Consider the following 17,520-nt stretch of genomic DNA (forward strand, 5'->3'; position numbering starts at 1 on the left):
TTGTATGTTTTTTCAAGCAGAAGACGGCATACGACGTATTGCATGTATGTACATACAACGGGCCTAAACGTTTGCTACATGCAATTTAATTCTAAATATTCTTAACTTCTTTTCCTCTGCCTATGAAGTGCATTTAATAACAATTGCCGTCTACCTAAAGTTCGCGATAATTGAGTTTATTGTAATAAACGTTTGCTAGATTAGAGAAAGAAAGGGAGTGCCTGTGTTTTCCGCGTATATTGAGATAATTCGATCATTATAAAAAAACAATTTTTATACTAGAAAGAAGATTGAAGAAAATTTGTCTTACATTTTGTTCAAATGTAGTTGAAGATGTTGAAGTTCAAATGTTCGCAAAAGATATGCTATGTTCTCGCCGTTTGTTTCGTCGTCTATGAAGTCCAATGGCGGAGAGAAACGTAAAGGGGCTATCCCGGCTTTGGGATTATCAGAATCCCCTCCCCTCTATACATTAACGCCAATACATCCATTTTTTAAATAGATACTACATAGCAACATCCATTTTCTGTTATTGTCGATAAAATTATATTGTCGAAAATAGATGTGGTTTGAATCTGTGCTACATCTACAAATAAAATGTGTGCATATCCGTGCTACCAGAGTTGAAATGAGAGATACGTTGATATGTTAAAACACGTTAACGATATCTCCCATTCTTGCCAGCTCTGGTAGCATGCACATTTTATTTGTGGATGTAGCATAGACTCGAACCACATTCATTTTTAACGTTATGATTTTATCGACAATCAAAAAATGGATGTATAGCTATATATATTACTCATTTCAAAAATTAGTTAATAGACTAGTTTGCGGGGGGGAGGGGGTCTAACGATTTCACGGGAAAGGCCGGAACGGTCGCTTTCATCCTATATTCTACAATAGCCGAAAGCCGTAAAAGTTGATTATTTAATTTAAGACAGAGTAAGTCATAAATTTTTTAAAAGTAAAATCAAGTTAAACAATATTTTAAAATTATAACATTTAATTAAATTAGTTTATTGTGTACAGCCAAATTTTAAATCTACTTTCTATTAATATTTCTGGATAGAAATAAATTTTACAATATAACAATATTTAAATTTGTTCAAAATAATTCAAAAAAATTTGCAGATGGCATATCATGACTGTTATGAGGAAAATGTTTTAACAGTACTAAAGCTTTTGCTATGGAAACTAAGAAAAAGGAAAGTTTTATAAAAATATTCTCATAAAAGTATATTTAAATTATTATGTAATATGTTGTGTTATTAGAATTTTGATATCTTCCTATATTTCTATCATTTTGTTGCTGTATTATATCTCGACAATTCCTTGACTAGACTGTATATTTCGTATTTTTTTTTGTTATGGCTTTCCTGACGGCTAGAAAAGTTTAATTGGAGAAGAGGGGAAGAAGTCTTTGTATTACATGATGTATCGGACGTAAATGCCATATCATATGTCGATATTACAAAAATAATGTACATTTAACGTATAACACTAAATATCTTGATATTCGTAGATAATTATCAGATAAACTTGACATTATAAAAGGACAAACTCGATTTTAATCGGTGGAGATATTGCGAGACGGTATTGAGTTGAGTTCTGGTATATCACTTGTTTGCGCGATGTCAGCTTTCTGTATATATGCTCGAATGCACAAATATATTATGTAGACACGATGCAATATATACAATATACATCACACTTGAGGTTAATGGTTATCCGAGTGATACGTATTTAAAGAATAAAACATAGAAGAGGGATGTGGTGAGGAGACACGATCGGGGACATCTGGCTTACTCCTCCAAGTCCAGGTCCCCCAGTTCTTCTTCCAAACCCTCTAAGTCCTCTTCCACGAAAAGATTTTCGTTAATAGCTACGGCAATAGCACCCTCATCCACAGTCGCTGCAATAGAGAAATTAAATATTAATTATCAAATAGAATATAATTTTCAAATACAGTATAATAATTAATACGATTACTATCTGCGTTCAATCAATATAAATTCTCACGTACTGAGATATTATTTACGGATGATTACATATAATTTAAAAATTTATATACAAGTCTAAACTTGAATCATTTATAATTTATATACTTCCAAGTTTAAAGCATATTTTAACTATATTTTAACTATAAACGTGGAATATAAACGTGTCGACATTAATTGATATGATTGTAACCTGTAATATCTTCATTGTCATCAGTTGCATTATTGGCCTTTAATCGATCTGCAGCTGCTACTGTGATACCGTTACTGTCTATTTCGCTAGCTTCGAAAGCAAGGCGGTCCGTATCGAGTTCCCTATACTGTACATCTTCAGACTCATCTTCTTCTTCACGAGCGTAACTAGATATTGCTTCATCTCCTTCGTCGATACCTGCATTTAAATAATGTTAGTATTTAAATATTTAAATAATAAATTCTATATTAGAAGAATTTTAGTAAGCGGTAACGAGGTTTTACCGTCTCCTGCTGCAAGCTCTGGGTTAAAGTAAAACATTTCTCTTCCTGATATGCCGACTTGACGACCAGCTTTATAATCGTTTCTCTTCTTCTCTTCATCCCTGATTGCCTGCTCTTGTTTCTCTTTCAACTTTCTCTTCTTCCAAGCCAAAAATGTCTCTAGCGTTATCTTAGTCTGTTGAAAATTTTTATTATATGGCAAAATATAATCTCGGAACATTTTGTGTTTATGTGAAATTTATTTTTTGTTTAAGAATTTTATACATATATTTCATGCACATTATTCGTACCTGATTAGGTCCCAAATTAGCCCTTTCTGTTTCTATTAGATCTTCCAGGGAGATTTCATCCTTCTTGTCCTCCTTTTTCTTATCTTTCTTCAACACAAATCCAGGAGGTAAAGCGTGCCTGTAGATGCATTTTTGACCAGAAGGGCATTCCCAGAACCAACCATATTTCGACTTCTCTACTGCTTCCAAGAAGTGTTTGCATATCTAGCGAGAAAAAGTATATGTTGGTTCATATTGTCATAAATTAATTGAATTATTACGCTCGAATTATTTTTTACAATTGAACTATTATAAATGCTATTTTGTGCAGCTTACAATGTCGGTAGTTGGACGATTGCCACTGCCATGCTTCTTTTCCACAACCTCTTTCAGCTTATCCTCATCCCATTTATCCATCGTATCCGCCTCCTTATCGTCGTCATCTCTCATATCACAATACAGAGATCGTTTCTCAGCTTTCCGCTCGATGCTCAAATCGTGCGAGAATTTACACTTATCTCCCTTTGTACACTGTCCCTGCTTAAAAAAGGCGCACACGACAGACTTGGGATCTATACCTGCAAAAATTGTTTCACACCACAGTATTATTGTCTTTATTTAAAGTTCCGTTTGGTATTTAATTGAGTTTCCAAATATAGCCAATGTATTTTAATACCTTTGTCTATCTTTTGTATTTGAACGGGTTTAAAAATAAGAGCTAGTTCCTTCTGCTCCTTCAGCTTTTTCTCCTTCTCCAACTTTTTGACATTAGGATCCTCGATTTTACGGGGATTTACACCACCCGACTTCACTTGCTTCTCAACCTGCTGAATGAACTTCTGCTGCTTGGCGCCCTTCTTGTTTTTTATACCGAACGTTTTGTCCTTGAAAAAGAAAAAAAAATGTTCAGAGGGTTTCAGAAACGTCACGTTTCACACGTGAGTATGTTAATCAAAAATATGGCATAAATTAATCAGTTTCACATATTCATTTTGAAAACATGTGGAATCCCAGTTTGTGGTTAGCAGGCGAAAAGTGTCTTCTACCTCGATAACTTTCTCCTTCTTCTTTTGCTCCGCTTTCTTGCTCGGCGCCGGCGCTTTTTTCGGCGGCATTCTGTCAACTCGAGCACCTCACCCCGATGACAGAAACTGCCTGAAACCCGTTGAGAAATTTCAACGATACCTCCACTTTTTTCCGAATATACCGTACTGCCTACTGAAATCAGCTGCAATCACCACCACGTTATTTTCAATCACAGTGACAACACTGACAACCTTCGTGCGAAATAAAGCTATCAAGAAACACGAAAGTAATTAAGTAATAGGCTGTATTTAGAATGTAAATTGTATGCATTTAGGCATTAAATAGCGGGCATTTGTGATATTTAGTTAATATTAAATAATATATCAAATAGAAAAATGTCAAATGTGCATTTTGTTAAATCGATTTCCTTGTCTAGTGACTTTTCGCTCCTGCGTGGGCGATTGGCGAACCTGCTTGAGGCTTTCGGCTCGCGAATTGTCACTAACTTCAGACTTCTCCGCGCCACGTTGTGCGAGATGCCCTTTCGTTCGGCGCGGTGAGTGTGGAGTCCGAGTTCAGCATTCACGAGTCAATCAACGTTAAACCGAAGGCGCCGTTATGGCGAAATTCGATTTAACGTCTCGCATAGGTCAATACCTGGACCGCCACTTGGTGTTCCCTCTGCTGGAATTCCTGTCGGCGAAGCAGGTAAACGGCGGTGGTGGACGCCCGGGCGCGTCGTCGCGACATTTGCATTTTGGTTATGTCACATGTGGTACGTTGCAGATTTACGATGAGGACGAGCTGCTGCACGCGAAACTCGATATCCTCAGCAAGACGAACATGATCGATTACACCATCGACATCAGGAAGCAGCTTTATCCCAACGTGGAGGTGCCGGAGGTGCGTATCGCCGTGTAACGTGTGTCACTGTTGATCGTGAAGGGATCGTCATGGCTTCAGTTCACCGTCGTAGATTCAGATTGTGCATGTTACATGATTGACTAAACGTTAATGACGTTGCAGGAGATAAAATCCAGACGTGCTGACGTGCTGCAAGAGCTCGGTGTACTTCAGAATAATGTCTCGGTAGTGCTGGCGCTCATGAATAACGAGGAAGTTATGAAGAAGATGGAGAACATGCGCGACTCCAAAGCGCTTAATAATTATCTCACTCAAGAATCAGATGTAGGTAGAACAGTTATTATGTTTACTATGTTAGACATGATGGAATACTTTGACCCAGTGTTATAACAAGATGTATTGTGAGTGTAAAAAATTTTTATTGTTTTTTTCTTCATTCGTGTTACAGTTTAGGGTAGAAATGATGGACAGCTTTGTGAAGCTGGCAAAGTATCGTTACGAGTGTGGCAATTATTCTGTTTCTACGTCATATTTATACTTCTACATGCTGATTATGCCCCCTACCGATAAGGTACTGTCAATTTTTAATGAATTATGAAAATTAAGTACAATAGGTTTCATAAAATTATCTATTCTAATATTTATATTTCTTTCCTCTAACTTTTATATATCATAATTTCCAGAACTATTTAAATGTCTTATGGGGAAAATTGGCATCAGAGATTCTTGTACAAAATTGGGAAACGGCATTGGAGGATGTGAACAAGTTGCGAGAGTACATTGACAGTAATGTTATCGGCAATTCACTTCAAGTATTACAGCAACGCACATGGCTGATTCACTGGAGTCTATTTGTGTTCTTTAATCATGTGAAGGGACGAGATCTCATTATCGAAATGTTTCTCTATCGGCCGCAGTACGTAAAAGTTTTTAAGAAAGTGTTTAATATTTACGAAAATTAAAAAATTATACTATATATTTTACAGTTATTTAAATGCTATTCAAACGATGTGCCCGCATATACTTCGTTACTTGGCTGCGGCAGTTATCGTCAATCGCTCCAGACGATCTATTCTGAAGGATCTCGTGAAAGTGATACAACAGGTCAGATTTTTAAATCATCGTTTTATAAGGCATATAAACAAATTTGTACAAGTTTTCTTAAAATAATAAATTTAATAATTCAAATTGTAAATAATAAATTCAATTTAAGTATAAAATAAAAAAGATAATATTCATAATTAACTTTTGCTAAAAAAATGATGCAAATTGAGAAATTTTTAACTACAAGAAACCGTGAGATTTTTTAATTGCATATTAATGAAATGTTTTATGTAACGTAAATATCTTCTAATATAAAAAACATAATATATACAGGAATCTTACACCTATCGGGATCCCATCACGGAGTTTCTGGAGCATTTGTATGTTAATTTTGATTTCGATGGAGCTCGGCAGAAGTTGCAGGAGTGCCAGACGGTTGTCTTCAACGACTTCTTCCTAATCGCTCTTCTGAATGAATTCGTAGAAAATGCACGACTGATGATTTTCGAAACATTCTGCAGAATTCATCAATGCATTAGTATTCAGTATGTAATTTTTTGCGTCATGATCATATCAAAATCAGATTGATTATTATCCAAATCTAGTGTTTATATTTTTACTTTTAATTTTTACGTTATTTAGAATGCTTGCGGAGAAATTAAATATGAAGGCGGATGTTGCGGAGTGCTGGATTGTGAACTTAATCCGTAATGCACGTTTGGACGCTAAGATCGACAGCAAGTTGGGACATGTAGTCATGGGAGGACAGCCGGCGTCCCCGTATCAACAATTGGTTGAGAAGATTGAGACTCTGAGTGTACGAAGCGAGGCACTAGAGAATCTAATTGAGAGAAAACTAAAAGCGAAGAATCAAGACCCAGTAAGTATAGTGTGGAACTAACAGAGGTCAGTATCATTCACAATCGTATTGCGCGTCTAACATTACATTTTGTTCATTTAATGCATAAAACATTGCAGTAGACATGAGAAAAGTGAAGTAAAGTTATGCATATTATAAATGTCAAATAATGGTATACATAATAATTCATTTAATTTGTGTTTAATTGTATTTAATATCTAATCCAACTTTCATACGTTCCAATGTATTATTTTAATGTTCGTTTATTTGTTGAATTTGTTTTTGTCAGTTATACTAAAACTGAAGCGTTTCTGTTCCGTTTTCTATTGTTTTGCCATTACATGCAACCGTTACAAAAGTGTGACGTATTTTTAAAATGTACTTTTCTTGCATATGAATTTTGAAATAATAAATTTTAAAAACAATTCACTTTCGTTTCAGTATCATTCGTGGAACTTGGATTTGTGACAACTCGATGCAACGTGGAGAAACAATGCCCAAAAAAGATATTCCGATTGTTAACAGTAATCAGATTTTGACGTAATGTACCTTCCAAATATAAAGAAATAATGCATTGTGACATAATGAAACCAGATGTATTTTTATTCGATAATAATGGCAGTATCTTGGAGTTGTCAAACGATAATAAATATTGAGCGACTAATAACATTTTATAAGAGAAAACATCGCATTTATTTATTGTATCCCTGTGTCTTTAACATTTTGAAGATTAGAAATCATTATTAATTATCCTATTATATATTAAAAAATTTTTAAAAATAAAAAATAGATATATTTCATACAAGAATTAAAAAAAATATTCTAGTTTTAATATGTTGTAAATTAGTAGTTCGATCATAATAAAAGCGTGCCAGAAAAGTCACTTGTTCTTATGTCATACCAGCTTTAATATGGAAATTATAATTATGTATTATAATTTTAATTATAAAACAATAATTATAATTATGTCTTAACATTACCAATGTATATCACACTCTTAACGCAATTATGTTACGGGATATTATTTAAGTTCTAATTTTTACATTAAGATCTGTTATATGCGAAGGTAAAAAATTACATCCTGTATATCCACCATGATTGATACAATATGTAAGAATACTTCTCCAGTACGGATCTAAAGCCAATAATTTTGGATTTCCCAGGATAATAAGTAGAGCGCGAGCGCGAGTGACTGCGACGTTGAGCCTCCTAGGCGAAGAAACGAAGCCTAGGGCGTGCTTAATGTCTTCTTCAATTAGAACATCGCACGATCTGACAGTCGAAATAATGATTATGCTCCTTTCTTGGCCTTGAAATCCTTCCACACTGCTGATTTTTGGCAATTGAAGATCTAACTCCAACAGCAGTTCTCGGATTTGCGTCACCTTGATTTATATAAAAAAAAAAAAAAACGATTTTTACGGTAGTAAGGATGGGGAAAAAATTGCCCTTTAATACATTGTAGAATTTTACTTAAAATACGCATGTATACCTGTCTCTGATATGGGGTTATAACTCCTATACTATTCGGCTTAATTCCGTATTTGTACAACTTCAACAAATAGAGATACACTTGTGCCGCTTCTTCGGGATTGTACCAGCTCGGGCTCTCGGAATCTCGGTAGTTCTCACCGTTGACTCCGTGGAAGATTATGGCCGGTGGCGATCCATCTCTGTTGGGCAGCTCCGCTCTCAGCTTCTCCAACAGTTTAGCTTCGTGACTGTTCTCAGACGATATCTAAATATCGCGAGCAAACAAGTTGTATAGTTAATTTACGGAAATCCGAATTTAACATAACACCCTTTCTACACGTACTTGCGGTTTTAATTCGGAATCATAAAACATCATGTTTGGTAGATGCAGTATCTCTGGTAAGCTTCGATAGTTCATCACGAGTTTCGTAACGAGCCTGGGATCGTAGCCAGTCTTGAATCCCTCGGGGTCTCTCTGGTAAGGAAAGTGATGTAGAAGCCTCGATAGGAACGATTCACTGAGTCCAAAGTACATCGCCAGTCTGCTCTGCACGACGGGACCAAGTTGCATCGGATCACCCGCGAGTATCACCTGGCCGTAATCGGAATGAATGAAATTCAGGGGAATCATGATCTCTGGTTCGGTCGCCTGACCCGCCTCGTCAATTAAAACATGCGAGAAATGACCGTGGGGAAAACCCATGTTGTGCAACAGCGCCAACGTACTGCAGGTGCCGACGGTAATTCTATGGCGACCTAACACGGACTTGGTGCAGTTCATTTTCATTCCGTTCTCGTGATGATGGAAACGATCGGCCGTCCCCTCGGCAGCTAATTCTGCTGTGGCGCAGTAAGGTAACAGTTTCTCGGGTATAGAATCATTACTAAGGCAATGATAAGCTACCAATCGAACCTACGGCATATAATGAACAAATATAATGAAAATGAAGTCATTTAATAATGTGCGATCTAGTTGTTATTTACAATTCTTTATTTATTAATGTACATACGAATATATGGTTGATTTATATTAAAAATGTTATCAGGTATTAATGATTCAAATGAAAGAATCTGTGAAAAACGTACCAAATCGCCCGGCTTAAGTATGTTGCTGTCCAACAGATGTTCCGTTATTAAGTTCGCCGAGCTATTCGACGGCGTTGCTACGAGGATTCTGCTTTCGGAAATCACGGTCGAAAGTTGTAAGATTGTCTCGCATATAGTTATTGTCTTTCCAGTTCCAGGCGGGCCAAATATAACGTAGGGTAATGGACGCGCTAATCCTAATATTATGTTTCTCACAGCCTCCTTTTGATAATAATTCAATTTTTTATTAAACCATTGTAATTTCCGTTTTTTTAATTGGTTAATGTACGGTTCTAGTTCATTGTTAGTTGGAGCGATCGATTTACTTGGCGTCCTTGAAAGTGTGGCGTTAGCAATGTTAGTTTTACTACCGTTGGCACTTCTTCCCGAATTTGTTTGGAAATTCATTCCTGTTCTCGTAACTGACGTCGTTGTTTCTTCGAGTGACGATTCAATTGACTTAGAATTAAAAAGTCTTTCCGCTACCGCGATTCTTGGAGACACTTTAGCGCTACTATCGGAAGCCGTACTATTGATAGAAGAGGAACTGCCAGAAGATGTAGATTTATGCTTGTGACGAGCTTGCTTGCGAGTGGGAGTCTCTTCGGCCTCATACTCTTCCAAATGGAACTGTGGCTCTTTTTGCACCACTCTGGTAGGAAACAGAAAGTCAACTCCAAGATGGCTGACAGCTAAATTAACAGCATAATGACAACGTTGAATAGTACTGTGCGAGCTTTGAAATGTCACTTGACAATCCTCGCCATTGTATTTTTGATGAAATGTTTCGTTAAATTTCAAAAGGATCTGTGTACTTTTGATTTTGTGAATGTAGCCTTCGTATTTTAGTTTCCCTGTTACAAAAAGAAGCCAATAAAGAAATTACCAATGTTTCAATATATTGAAATTAGTTTTAAAATTACATGTTTATCTTCCAATATACATACAATATAATATCAAAATGTTTTCAACATGCTTTTTTTCTTATAAATATTACCTTTAGAGTTACTCCAACTGAAAGATACTACAGCTTTATCGCCAACCATGAGGGAAGGCCGTTTTTCTGACAATCCTGACATTTCGAGCGCAAGATAATCACCGCACCGTCGCATTACCGCGCTTGTCATGTTGTATCTTTGTAAACAGAGCGTTTGAGCTATCTGCTCCAGATACAATAACATATGGAAACGCTCCTTATATGTCGCGAAGGTGAGCGGATTTAGAAGACAAGGTATCCGCTCTTCGATAGCGATCTCTGACTCTGCCTGCGATCTTTTACTCTGCATAACATCCAAGACCGCGTTCCAAACGTATCGCGGTACTTTGAACATTCCAAAGCGTACTTTGATAAACGCAGGCGATTTGGTAGGTCTCACTCCAGGGATGCATGTAGTTTCAATTAGCTCGTCCACGTCAAGTGAATTAATTTTCTCATCTGTATAAGGTTTTTGTACAGCGGAACTGGTCTTTTGCGAGATGTTCCTTGTATTGACAGTTATGCGAAACACTCTAGCTATCTTGAAGTGTTTGAAATTAAAGATGAATATTTCCTCGGACGTACCGGGAAATTTCGCTATGCATTTGAATGTATAAGTAATGCTTTCGGAAGGATTTATCACTGTGTTAATATCTGTATTTGTATGTGACACTAGTGACAATTGAGACGGAGTTTTCTGCGGCACGAAGGAACCACTTAATAACAAGTGAATATAGCTGCCGTTATTTCGTATCGAGACCGTCAGGGTGCTTTCTTCTTTTATATTCAAATTGAAGTTTAATTCGTCATCTATGACAACACCATATTTGTTTTGTAAGTCATTAGGGTCTAATGTGGAAGAAATATTACTTATCGCTGATAATTCAGTGGATTTATTTGTAGCCTAAAACAAGAATATAAAACACAAGGTAAACACTTAGAAATGTATTATATAATGGGGCTTTTAATTAAACTCTTTTAAGGGGTCTCACCACCCCTGTCTTAAAATGATACCTAAGTTTGGGATTTCTTTGTGGGCAAATAGATAACTTTATTTAAAGGCTGTTTAGAGGACATTGTTGTATATATGTACATATATAAGAAACTAAAAAAATATTCTTTAATTTTTTTACGTACAAAATGGCGGCTCAATGACTTACTTGTGGAATTTCCTTTTTTTCTTTTTTTTCAAATTGATGTACAGGATTCCAGGCACACGGTTTGATCTTGAACAAAACACAAAGAATTTTCATTATCTACATATTAAAGACTATAAAAGTACGTAAAGATTTTTTAAAATTGATTTTTCTCGAAATGGCTATTTTTACGAAAAGTTCGTATTTTTGTCAATACAAGTAAAGTAGTTGCCATTTTGAGAAAAATCAATATTTTGAAAAATCCCTACGTATTTCTCTAGTCTTTAATATGTAGATTGTAGATAATAAAAATTCATTATGTTTTGTTCAAGGCTAAACCATGCCTGAAATCCTGTAAGTCGTGGACACATCGGTTGCAACACTTTTTATATATTTTTCTAATATATATTTAATATACATAATATATATTTTATAGATACTAATATTTTGCAAATGCGAACCACGATGTACTATCTTTAGTCTAGAGACAGTATAACACCAATCGTGGTTCATATTTGCAAAATATTAGTACGTTTTGAAACCTATAAAAAAGAAAGTGTCCATAATTGTACATCGATAAAAAAAAAAGGATTTCACAAGTGCAGGCCAGTGCACCGCCATTTTGGACATAAGAAAAATAAAAAAATATTTTTTTGGTTTCTTATATATGTACAATAATGTCTTCTAAGCAGAGTTTAAATAAAGTTATCCATTTATCCACAAAAAAATCCTAAACGTAAGGTATCATTTTAAAACGTCAGGGGTGGTGAGACCCCATAAAGGTATATAAAAAAAATGTAAAATAATTAAATTCTTACGTGGTTTAGCGGAACTACTTCCACTGATCTCCATTTGTACAGTCCTTGTTCGCTTTCTATACTATCGCTCACTACTTTGTCACCAACGCAGGGAATGTAACCCATATTGCACGCGCGCTTGTAAAAAATCACGTGCTTATCAATTACTCCGACTTCGGTTTCCGGATCGTATTTCGATATCACACCGTTGTATATCTTGGATCGCAACGGTCTGATTTTATCGACCTCCAAGACTTCGCCGCTCAGATCTGCGAAGTTGTCGTCTACCTCGACCAAGGACTCTAACGTCAGCCAATCGCCGACCACGGGAATGAAGTCGGAGCTCACTTTGCTAAGGTCAATGCGAATGTCGTTCGGGAAATACTCGACAATGGCGATTCGGCCCTCGCGTTTCACCACCTTGGCGATTACACTCCTCGGTATCATGTGAGTGTGAGCATCGACCCCCAATTTGATATTCGGGTTATCCCAGCCGTCATTTATGACATGGATAATTTTTCGTACTTTCGGCACCGCGTCAGGGTTCCGTAGGTACAGTAAGTACTGAATCTTATCACCTACTTTCAGACTGTTAGTCAAGTCATCGAGCTTTTCGTGCATGTAGCGATTGTCTATAAGGACGTGATTCACGGCGACTTGAGTGACACTTCCCGTTTTATAGTAACATCCCTCTTCGTTCAGTTCATTTTCACTTTTGTTTACAGTCACGTTTGCGCTCGTCTCGTTTGCGCACTCTATACGCGATATAACTTCATCTATGTTCTCCTCCGCGGTCTTCTCGGGATATACATAGTTCAGAGCGTATTGGATCCCGTTATAGAGTAATGACAGCATCTTTTAATTTCTCTGGCTCCTATCCAAGTACCTGCGGATCATAAAAGATAGCTTAGCCATTTTAATAAATGCTTTTTTTTATCTAAATATGAATAATTAACCTTTAAACCACCACATCCAAAAAAATCACACCAACTACAATGTCGGTCTGACAGACCGCTATTATGCTCCCACTAATTTTATAAGTTAATTATAATAAAAAATGTATGGTTTCTGAATACTTGTTGATGGGGAAAAGGAAAGATATGTTTTAATGTGAAAGTTAACAAAAAAAATCTCATATGCAAAAGAAATAAAATATATTTAAATGGCGACAAATATACTTTATAAATTGTTTACTTAAATTTAAAGTGAATAAAAAATATTATTTTAATAATTGTCTTAAAATTGAATAGTTGACTAGCGAAAACAAAAGTGTAATTTACTATTAATGTTATTAATGTTATTAGAGTTATTTATTATATATAATCTCTTTTATGTTATGCAACTATATATTTAAAGGAACTGTCTGAACTTTTAAAAACATTGTTGGCATACCAATTAAACAGTGCACATCTTTCGCGAACGCTAAACAAATCAATGTCTCGCATTTTATGCGCATTTATATGCAGTTTTCAGGGTTGGGTAGTGCCTAGTTAAAAAGATAAAAGTTAAAAAATTAAATAATTTTAACTTAACTTAATTACATTTTAGGCTCTTAACTTTTAACTTAATTTAGTTACATTTTATCGGTAACTATTAACTTTTGATCTAACTTTCTTGAAGTTACATTTTTAGTGCTTTTTGTAAACCCAGAATAAAATACATGTCTAAGTTAGTGTCTTCAAACTCAAATTTGAGAACACACATCAAGGCAATTGTAATAATATAATAAATACAATTTGACCGCGGGAAGGAATCACTGTTCGCAGATCTTCTGTGCATTAAATCACGTTGGAAGAAAGCCTTTCGAAATCGGTCCTCTTTCCGTGGCTCGACAGAAATAAGTATAACAAATATATACTTTATTTAGAAACTTTACTTAGAAATTCTAAAATTATAAAATAAAAAATTTAACTTTAACTTTTCAATTACTTTTTTTTATTAACTTAACTTTTAACTCAATTAATTTTATTGTGGACTAACTTGTATCTTAACTAAGTTCAATGTTTAAACAGTTAACTTTAATTTAGTTAAAAAAAATATTATATTAACTTACCCAACCCTGGCAGTTTTACATTTTAATTTATAATGGCATAATGTGCATGTTACAAAAATTATGGCATAAAAAGCTTTATGTCATTATTTTGTATTTTTTTAGTCTTTTCTAGTATCAAAATATACACCAATAAATACAAGTTAATATGAGTAAATAAGACGTAGATTAACCCTTTGAAGCATGGTGGTCTCTACGGGGACCACCTTTTTTACCCGCTAATTTTATTTATAAAAATTCAATTTCAAAGTATTTAAAAATAGTGGTTGGTTTTTCTAGTAGCTAAAGTATTTGTCTACAATATTACACCACTAATGTTTAAATTTCATTTGTTGTAAAATTGTTATAAATAAACAAACACCAAAAAATGCAGTTTTTTTGGGGAAAAAAAGGGTTTTCCAGCTTATTTGAGATTCGATTTTCATGGCAATTTTTACTAATTGGTTTTTATGGTCGCTGATGACGAATCCGGGGTCAGATTTCCAAAATTCAAAATGGCGGATTCAAAATGGCCGATCAAACATTTTAAAAATAATATACTTTGATCTGAAAATATTTACTCGGGAGTTTTTTGGGCTGCTGAGTATAAATATGCAATCAGTTTTCAATTTTTATGCGTCCAAGATGGCGAATTCAAAATGGCGGAACAAGAATATATACATAATATATACATAATAATATATACACTATATACATTTTTCAGTGCGACAATGTAAATATTCCATGTGTGATATTTACAGGGCTTCATAGCCACCCTAGTAGAAAACGAAGCCAGATTCTGGACAGTTTATCTAGTTCCCATTGCTTACAGCGATTCCAAAAACCCCCGAAAACCCAGTTTTATTTTGATCAAGAAACTTTTTCCGAATTCGCTCCGCCATCTTGGATACGTTTTATCTTGGATATCATTTTGAATTTTGAAAATCTGAGGTCATATACGTAATCAGCGACCCCGAAAACCCCCGAGTAATAAATTTCAACTGTTTTCCATGTAAAGAAAAATGTGTGCTTCAAAGGGTTAAGAAATACATACATTCTCAATACTGCGAAAAAGTAACGCAACCATAACACCGGTCTGTGAGACCGCTACAATTTTTCAAACATTTTATATTTTACACGTTTCCAGCGAATGACAATAAGAAATAAGACTACCACAGCGTTTCGTAAGAACAGATGGCATATGAAGGTACTATGAGTTTAGAGTGTCTCTTGTGAATATTAAGAAAACTATTGACAAGTAAAGCTTCAATAGCGATCTGTGAGACCGATATAGTGGTTTAAGAGGATGCTGAAAGGTCGGGAATTACCGATATTTGCATTCTAATGGATAACATCGAAACGATTGAACAGATTTTAAAACGCTTTTACAGGATTGAAATAGACATAAAATATTATCGCGCTAGGTATATATGAATAGTAAAAACGAAAAAATATTCAAAATTGATTTTTTTTGGGGTACATAACCTATCATCTGACATAAACATTTTATTGATACAAAAGTTCTGCAGCTCATATGCACAAAAAATGTACCTAGCGCGCATCGGATTACTTGCACGAATAATACAAAACCTTTTGAGCTACGATTGGAAGCATAGAAAAAAAGTTGTTCATTAGAATGCAATTTGTGGTAATTCGTACAAAGTAAAGACAGCAAAAATTGCGTCTAGTAAGTGCCGAATTTTCCAAGAGATGGCACTTCAATAAGTTAATTAAGGACATTCCACGTGTTTGAGTGAGACCAGAAGATATTGTAAGAAGTTCATTTAAAGATACCACTGACACTGAAAAGTCTGCTTTATCGACCTTGTACAAATTTGGCCGACCTTTCAGCATCCTCTTAAAGCGAATATGCCGGAAGGTTCGACAAATTTGTACGAGGTCGATAAAACAGTCTATTCAATTTCAATGGTACCTCTAAATAAACTTCTTACAATATCTTCTGTCTCAGTCAAACACGTACATTGTCCTTATCTAACTTATTGAAATGCCATCTCTTGCATAATCCAACACTTACTAACTACTAGACCCAATTTTTGCTGTTTTTACCATTCCGTATTTTGGTTATGCGTACGAATTACCACAAATTACAGATCAGTGGATATCTTTTTTTCTACGCTTTCAATCGTAGCTCAAAAGGCTTTGTATTATTCGTTCATGTAATCTGTGGTGTTAGACGTAAGCATTTTGTACATATGAGCTACAGAACTTTTACACTAATGAAATGTTTATGTCGAGGTTATGGTTAGGTGTCAGCTATACGACCCGAAAAAATGTAATTTTTTAATTTTTTTCCGATTTTACTACAAATTCGACCGTTTAACACCACAATTTCATGTCTATTTCAACCCTGTAGAAGGATTTTCAATTCCGTTCAGCCAATTCGAAGAAATCTACTAAACTGTAATGTGTCGGTATTTTCTACCTTCGGGCATCGCCTTAAAGGTTAATGCGGGAATACGCGGGAAAAGTAGTCGCTGACGGAGAAAACGAGGGAGAAAACAGGGACGAAGAACGCGAATAAAACATTTACCGATCAATAGGCTGATATCTCCACTCCGTCGCCTTGAGGTAGTCCAATTCTTTTCGTAAGGATTGCACGCGCTTCGCGTGGAGCTCTTTGAGGAATCGTTTACGCTGTTTCTGCTCCTGCAGTTCGGATTTCATCTGATTCAATATCTTGGACGTTTGAGTCGCGCTGGAGGTCAGCTCCGAGTCCTGGGATTCCGGCGTTCTTTGCCCCGTAGAGTGTCCCAGAGTGCTCGTCGACAGGGTGGACGAATTCATAATTCGGTTTGCGCGACTTAAGACAAGCGGTCACGCTGATACATGTTGTTGTGTACTTAACACTAACCTAACTTCCATCTTGAACTGGAATCGCAGGAGGCGACTGGCGACGCAGGCGCATTCCAAAGCTTATCGAGAATATTCGAGAAGACACTTTTTTTTATTTTTTCGCGTAGGTCTCTATTCTCTACACGTTATTGGTCGTTCGACAGGAAATTCAGAAATCTCTACATGTCTCTTGCTAGTGCTTTCTTGTCGCGGGAAATGTCCAAGTATTTAAATTTGATGAAAAGTTTTACAGTGAATTAAAAAAAAAAAATACAAAATTTTGGAAAAATTCAAAAATAGAGAAAACAGGAGAGAAGATTTTTATACAAAAACTTCTTGAGCAACATAATTAAATTTTTTGCTAACTTCTCGGGAAAAAGTTTCACATATAATTATATATAATTATATACAAAATATGTCCATATATATCCATATATTTCTTTTCTTTATAAAAAATAATTAAAAGGATAATTTTTGCATTGTTTTTTTGCAAAAATTCAAGTTTTAAGAAATGAGAAAAAATTGTTCATATATAATTATATATGTATATTTTTAATCATTTATATATAATTATATATGAGTAATTTTTTTCATTTATTCAAACTGATTTTTTGTAAAAAAAAAAAACAATATA

At 35.1% G+C, this 17,520-nt stretch overlaps 4 protein-coding genes across 5 annotated transcripts in view; 1 reads left to right on the forward strand and 3 right to left on the reverse strand.

The window, feature by feature from the left end:
• Nucleotides 1–417, reverse strand: part of LOC105451871 (cap-specific mRNA (nucleoside-2'-O-)-methyltransferase 1) — a 7,544-nt gene extending 7,127 nt beyond the window's left edge. Inside the window, exon 1 of the mRNA XM_011692573.1 lies at nucleotides 311–417. Within this exon, the coding sequence (XP_011690875.1) occupies nucleotides 311–312 (2 nt within the window). The 5' untranslated portion in view covers nucleotides 313–417. The remainder of the gene's footprint in view (nucleotides 1–310) is intronic.
• A 568-nt stretch (nucleotides 418–985) lies between these two features.
• LOC105451875 (zinc finger CCCH domain-containing protein 15 homolog) lies at nucleotides 986–4,123 on the reverse strand. Its single transcript, XM_011692578.1, has 7 exons — nucleotides 3,790–4,123; nucleotides 3,420–3,627; nucleotides 3,080–3,321; nucleotides 2,765–2,968; nucleotides 2,475–2,649; nucleotides 2,191–2,388; nucleotides 986–1,912 (listed from the first exon to the last, which is right to left on the reverse strand). Exons 1-7 carry the CDS (start codon nucleotides 3,856–3,858, stop codon nucleotides 1,803–1,805), a joined length of 1,206 nt encoding a protein of 401 aa, XP_011690880.1. The 5' UTR covers nucleotides 3,859–4,123; the 3' UTR covers nucleotides 986–1,802.
• Nucleotides 4,124–4,267: 144 nt separating this feature from the next.
• On the forward strand, nucleotides 4,268–7,220 carry LOC105451874 (eukaryotic translation initiation factor 3 subunit E). 2 transcript variants are annotated; one of them, XM_011692577.1, is made up of 9 exons: nucleotides 4,268–4,477; nucleotides 4,556–4,672; nucleotides 4,796–4,957; nucleotides 5,082–5,204; nucleotides 5,317–5,549; nucleotides 5,620–5,737; nucleotides 6,011–6,222; nucleotides 6,320–6,583; nucleotides 6,978–7,220. In XM_011692577.1, exons 1-8 carry the CDS (start codon nucleotides 4,388–4,390, stop codon nucleotides 6,576–6,578), a joined length of 1,314 nt encoding a protein of 437 aa, XP_011690879.1. In that variant the 5' UTR covers nucleotides 4,268–4,387; the 3' UTR covers nucleotides 6,579–6,583; nucleotides 6,978–7,220. The 2 variants fall into 2 exon arrangements, with proteins under 2 accessions (XP_011690879.1, XP_011690878.1); XM_011692576.1 differs by having other exon boundaries at nucleotides 6,320–6,557.
• On the reverse strand, nucleotides 7,206–16,673 carry LOC105451872 (putative helicase Mov10l1). Its single transcript, XM_011692575.1, has 7 exons — nucleotides 16,585–16,673; nucleotides 12,026–12,890; nucleotides 10,093–10,975; nucleotides 9,096–9,949; nucleotides 8,353–8,922; nucleotides 8,029–8,274; nucleotides 7,206–7,921 (listed from the first exon to the last, which is right to left on the reverse strand). The coding sequence occupies exons 2-7, from the start codon at nucleotides 12,857–12,859 to the stop codon at nucleotides 7,562–7,564; spliced, it is 3,747 nt and encodes a 1,248-aa protein (XP_011690877.1). The 5' UTR covers nucleotides 12,860–12,890; nucleotides 16,585–16,673; the 3' UTR covers nucleotides 7,206–7,561.
• Nucleotides 16,674–17,520: the final 847 nt, after the last annotated feature.

The sequence above is a fragment of the Wasmannia auropunctata genome, unplaced genomic scaffold (genome assembly GCF_000956235.1).
Source record: "Wasmannia auropunctata unplaced genomic scaffold, wasmannia.A_1.0 LD336041.1, whole genome shotgun sequence".
In the NCBI taxonomy this organism is placed as follows: Eukaryota; Metazoa; Arthropoda; class Insecta; order Hymenoptera; family Formicidae; genus Wasmannia; species Wasmannia auropunctata.